Source organism: Quercus lobata, chromosome 10 (assembly GCF_001633185.2).
Source record: "Quercus lobata isolate SW786 chromosome 10, ValleyOak3.0 Primary Assembly, whole genome shotgun sequence".
Classification (NCBI taxonomy): domain Eukaryota; kingdom Viridiplantae; phylum Streptophyta; class Magnoliopsida; order Fagales; family Fagaceae; genus Quercus; species Quercus lobata.
Window position 1 is genome coordinate 30732616 of NC_044913.1, and position 5504 is coordinate 30738119.

The following is a 5504-nucleotide window of genomic DNA, read 5'->3' on the forward strand; positions in this document are numbered from 1 at the left end:
TCACAATAATAAAAGCTAAATCAAGCTCTGAGCATATTCTAGTTAGAGGAATTGTGATATGATAGTAACTGAAAATAACAAGTTCCAGTGCAAGATTAGTTTTTGGTTTCTTATGTTTTTACTTGTTTTCTTAGAACCAAACAGAGGAAGATATTGGAAGTAAGGGATCTCTGAGAAAAGGAAATGCAGATATATATATATATATATATATATAGAGAGAGAGAGAGAGAGAGAGAGAGAGAGAGAGAGAGAGAGAGAGAGAGAGAGAGAGTGTGTGTTAGGGATTTGAGAGAGATGATATCGATCTCACGATTTAAATTTGGGTTTTTAAATTTTTTTTATTTTTTTATTTTTTTTATTTTTTTATTTTTTTTATTTTTTTATTTTTATTTTTTTTTATAATCTCATGTAGTAATACAATTGGTAGTTTGATGTGATATTAAAAATATTTTTATTGTTCTATTTGACATATCAGCCTTTTCTACTCAAAGGAAAATGATAAGGACTAAATTGACACGACATTAGAAATGATAAAAATCAAATTGATATATGGTGTAAATGATATAGACAAACTTTGTAATTTATCCTAAAATAAATAAATAAACACCTACCAACATCCTTCACCCCCTTAGAGCATTCGCATCCAGGTTTCTAAAAAAATATTTATTTTACACTCTAAAAGCTACTTTATCTATTTTACCAATTCATTTTACAATACATCCAACATCTCATTTCTTATTTTTGCATAAAACCCAATAAAATAATATAAAAAACTTCCAAAACTTTTCCAATAGTTCTTTCTTTGTCCTCATTATTCAACTATAGGAATGGAATTCAGTGTTTTTAGTTTACTTGTAGGTCAACACGTACTTTATCAGGGCTTATACAAGATTTGGAACAAACAAACCTCAACTGAATTTAGGAAGATCCACTTAAATGCTAGAGTAGTTCTACCACCACAGCTCGCTTTTCTGACTCTGTACCAAAATGGCATTCACTCCGGGACTAGATTCTAATCTATCAAGCCTGGGTTGCTGAAATAATTACAGCCACAAAGAAAATTGCCAAACCAAATAGACCAAAGTGATCCCATAGGCTGCACTTTTTAGACTGCTTGAAGGTGTAGAGTTGTGTGAGAAAGAACCTGATAGAGAAATCAAATTATAAAATTAAATTAAGAAAGAGAAAAAAAAAAGTTCAAATCTAATTTCAACATTTTGTTTACAGGACTTGTATTCAAACACCGGGCATAAAAAAAATTTATTTCAAATAAAACATGTAACTATAACTAAGATTAAAAGCAATTCGAAAGATAAGAACATTTCTACTAATTGTGAGTTCTTAGGCCCAAAATTTCAAATTTCCTGTGAATCAAAAACCTAAGTTGATCATCGCAGAAATTCACAATTATTTGTACTCGAAAGCAAGGGAGAAAGGTCCAAAAAATATGTACTTCACTGGCATCCAACTAGTAACAAAGAAAATCTGGGGACTTACCATTGGTGGAAGATCCAGGCGGGGGTGCAACTGTAATAAAAGAGAAAGAACAAAGAGTGTCAGATGAAACAACCATAACATGCATATAATATTAGCCAAAAAAACTTACCAGATAAACTAAAAAGAATTGATGTACAATTTAGGCCTTCGATGAAGTCATCTTCAACATTATAGTCTAATTACATTGATCCCATGTTAATCCTTTTGGACCTTTCCCAATTGCCCAAACTATTCATCTATGAATTAGCCTTTTTAACCAGTTCACTCACCAATTGATGAAAAAGCAGTAAGCAAATTTGAATAGTGGAGAAAGTTGAGGAAAGGAAATGCTATCAAAATAACCGTAAACAGCATTTGGAGAAGCCTATCATTGAAAACCCCACTGAAACCTATAAATTCTATCATGGTTTTTCAAACAGGATGATCAACTAAAGGACATGGACAACAAGATCCGGATCAAATGGAGGTCCATTTTAAAGCAAGGATTTGAGAGAAAAATAATTTGGTAACAGTTTTTTCTTTTACCTTTTAATTTTTTCTTATGTACAATTTTTTTTTTATTATATATTTATAATTCAATAATTACAAAGGGGATGGAAAGTTTGGACCTTAGATGTGTCACCAAGAAGTTCTAACCAATTGAGTTACAAGGCTGTTAGTTATGTACAAGTTTTTAAAGTCCTACTTTCTATATTTACAGGGTTGAAATTTGTCTCTCCCAACTATATACAGCTATACTTAAAACAACATTCCACAAATAAGTTTTTAACAAAAAGCTTTGCATTTTAATCCCAAATGAAATGTAGAATATATCAAAAAAGAAAAACAGTAACCCGAGATCTAGGATTGAGGGTAAAAAAGGAATGTGCATTCAAATTCGCAATATTGTATAGAATAGACTGTAGTAAAAATAAAATAAATTTGTTTTTGTTGTGCCACATCAATCACTTATTTTTGACACTTTCTCTCGTCTTACAATTATACTTCCTCCAACATTTCCCTATCACTTTTATCTTTTTATTTCCCTATTACTCTATATTGTAACATAACAATTCCTTCATCCCTTCATCCTCCATTTATTTTGACTATTCTTCTCACCATTTTATTTACTATAAAAATTGCTATTTTCTTTTCCATTTAATCTATATTTTGCCCATAAAAAAAGGTAAATACTCTTGCTCTGCTTTTGGTAGATTTTTAATTCTTTATTGCATCTTTGTTCTAGGTTGATGAATTTTTGTGTTGAAATCTACTTTGGTATGATGTAATTTGGTTGTGTTTTAATTTGTTATCTTTTTTATTTTCTTCTCATTCTCATATGCTATTTTATTACGTAGCATCACTTGGATTATTTGGTGTTTATAACTATACATTTTTGAGTTAATTTTTAGATTTTTTGGAACTAAGAATTTGAGTTTATATCAGAATACTATCTAGATATCTATGTATTTTAAAGTTCCTTTTAGTTATTTGAGTAATATAAATTCTAAATATGTGATGAGATTTGATTATTATGATAATCTCCTTAAGAGTATGAGAATATTTTTTTTTATACGTAAGAGAATGAGAAATCTAAATCATTAATTTGAAATATGAAAAAGTTTTGTTTTACAAAAATAAAATAAAATAAAGCATTATACAAAATGTTTGAAGAATATAGATCACTTCCAAAAAGAATCAATCAAACACACCCAATTTTCTTTAAAAAAAAAAAAATCCAAAATAATAGAATGATCTATTTGTAGAGATAAAGAAATGGAAAAACTTTTTAAAATAGTTCAATTGTTAAGAAGAAGAAATTATCTTTAATCAATTTTAGAAAATAAATTATATATTATACCACAGTACAAAATAATTATATTTTTCATGCATCGAGTGAGCTTGCGACTAATTACTCCTAAAAAATCATGCAAAATGAGAGAAAATTAAGTAGAATCTTTTTGTGCCAATTTCAATATTTGACTATCTAGTCTTGAACTCCACATGCAGTTCAGAAAATAAATATGTGAAATAGGTATCCGATACTTGATTACTAAATCTCAACTGGGAGAATATCAAACATTAAAATTCCATTAAAAACTTTTATGAATGACATCAATCAATCAAGCCTAGAATTTGATAGCTTTCATCCTAAATTTAGGCTAAAAGAGAGAGTAAAAGAAAAACATAATGGCTTTATAAGAGACTGTAAAAACAATAAATTTAATGACACAGTAAGTTTAGGGATACAGTAAATCTTAAAAAAAATTGTCTATTCATAATACATGAAAGATTTGTCATTATGGCCATAAAAAATTGAACCTCTATGAAACCAATTCAAAATTTCTAACAAAAAATTCAGATCCATAAGTTGAGACTCATAAGTTGATACTGACCAGTCCAGATCCATACTTTAATGAGTTACATCTATTACTTTTCAAATACAAGTTCAATGGTAAAATTTGGAACAAATTTTTTGAATTTTGTGACATCAGAAACTTTAAAATATTAGAAAATTATGGTGATGATGACGACAAATAATGACAGGCAAGCATTTGATGACACAGTGTATATACAAGATTAAACGCAAAATCATCTTATTAAAAAAATCAACCAAAAAAATTAAATAATATCAAAACTATATATTCAAATAAAAACAAATCAATTTACATGTCATAACTCACGAAACAGCTAAAAGTCTTGTAATTCAATTGACACATTTTAATATTTCTAACAAAGATATCTAAGGTTCAAAATTCTCACACCAACTATTGATGTATAAAAAATAAAAATAAAAACCCACAAAGCACATCAATAATTCAAATGCAAGCCACTCTAACCCAGGAAATAAAGACTAATACCACCAAAAATAGCCATATAAAACTGAATTCTAATTAAGCAGAACTAAAAACAAAAACAAAAAAGAGAGAAGAAGATCTGAAAAACCTTTGCATGCTGACTGCTTAATATCAATACCGCACTCCTTAGGAAGCTTCATGAGCTCCACCGGGGTAATGTTGAAAGTCTTCAAGAGGTCATTATGGGCTAATATGTCGCAGAGGCACTTGAGATCATTGGTGATTGTCACCTTCAATTGCTCACAGCATATTGCCGGTGCAACATAGGAGCCCTTCAAGTATGGTTGACAAGGAGCGAGGTTCTTCAAGCATGGGAATGATTCAACACCCCCTGAAGCTGCCGGCCCAAACACGTCCGAAGTTATTTGAGAGAAACCCACAATAAACGAGAACAAAACAAGCAATGTTATAATATGCTGTTTGTTGGAAGCCATGATGTTAATTTTAATGAGAACACAAACAAGGGGGTGTTTCTGTATGCAGTATTATGTAAAGAGCATTGAATACATAGATGGAAACTGCAACTATCTATGCAGGTTTTAAGAGTAGTCTCTCTTATAAAACAATTTCACAAGCCTAGGGGCAGGCATAACCGCATAACCGGTAACTCTTAAAAGTTTGTCATTTAGACTTTGTTGTGAAATTGTTATGAAAATATTGTGGCCGTAGCTTTATTCGGAATTTAAATATTTGTTTTGGAAGTTACTCCTATTTCCTACTCTGTCTCTGTCTCCATTAAATGACCATTATTTTTTTTGAGAAAATTATTTAGTACGTAGTGATGTGGGAATGAAAATCTTTAATATCATATTTTGTGTTCTACTTTATATTCCACTAATTGCAGTATACATGTACTTGATTTTTGTCGAATTATTTTATTAGTAAAGTTGGATCCATTGTGATGGTGACATATATCTATTTTTGATCACATGTTATCATTGCAACAGATTTAGTACAGTGAAGGTACTGGTCTTAAGTTTTACCCTATATATTAGCATGAACCTTAGCTATAGATTATAATTTAAGATTCAAGTGGCACATTTTTTAAGAGGCAACTAGATTCTCTTCGCTTAGCATTTCACCTCACCAAAATCAAAAGTTTGCATGTATTAATTAATGGACAAAATTTAGCTACAAAATTAGTTGCAACCTAATGCTACAATCTTACTC

The 5504-nt window shown here is 29.8% G+C and overlaps 1 protein-coding gene across 1 annotated transcript; it reads right to left on the bottom strand.

The window, feature by feature from the left end:
• Nucleotides 1-950: 950 nt before the first annotated feature.
• LOC115964628 (lipid transfer-like protein VAS) lies at nt 951-4768 on the bottom strand. The gene is made up of 4 exons (XM_031083899.1): nt 4423-4768; nt 1498-1527; nt 1080-1144; nt 951-1034 (listed from the first exon to the last, which is right to left on the bottom strand). The coding sequence occupies exons 1-4, from the start codon at nt 4766-4768 to the stop codon at nt 951-953; spliced, it is 525 nt and encodes a 174-aa protein (XP_030939759.1).
• Nucleotides 4769-5504: the final 736 nt, after the last annotated feature.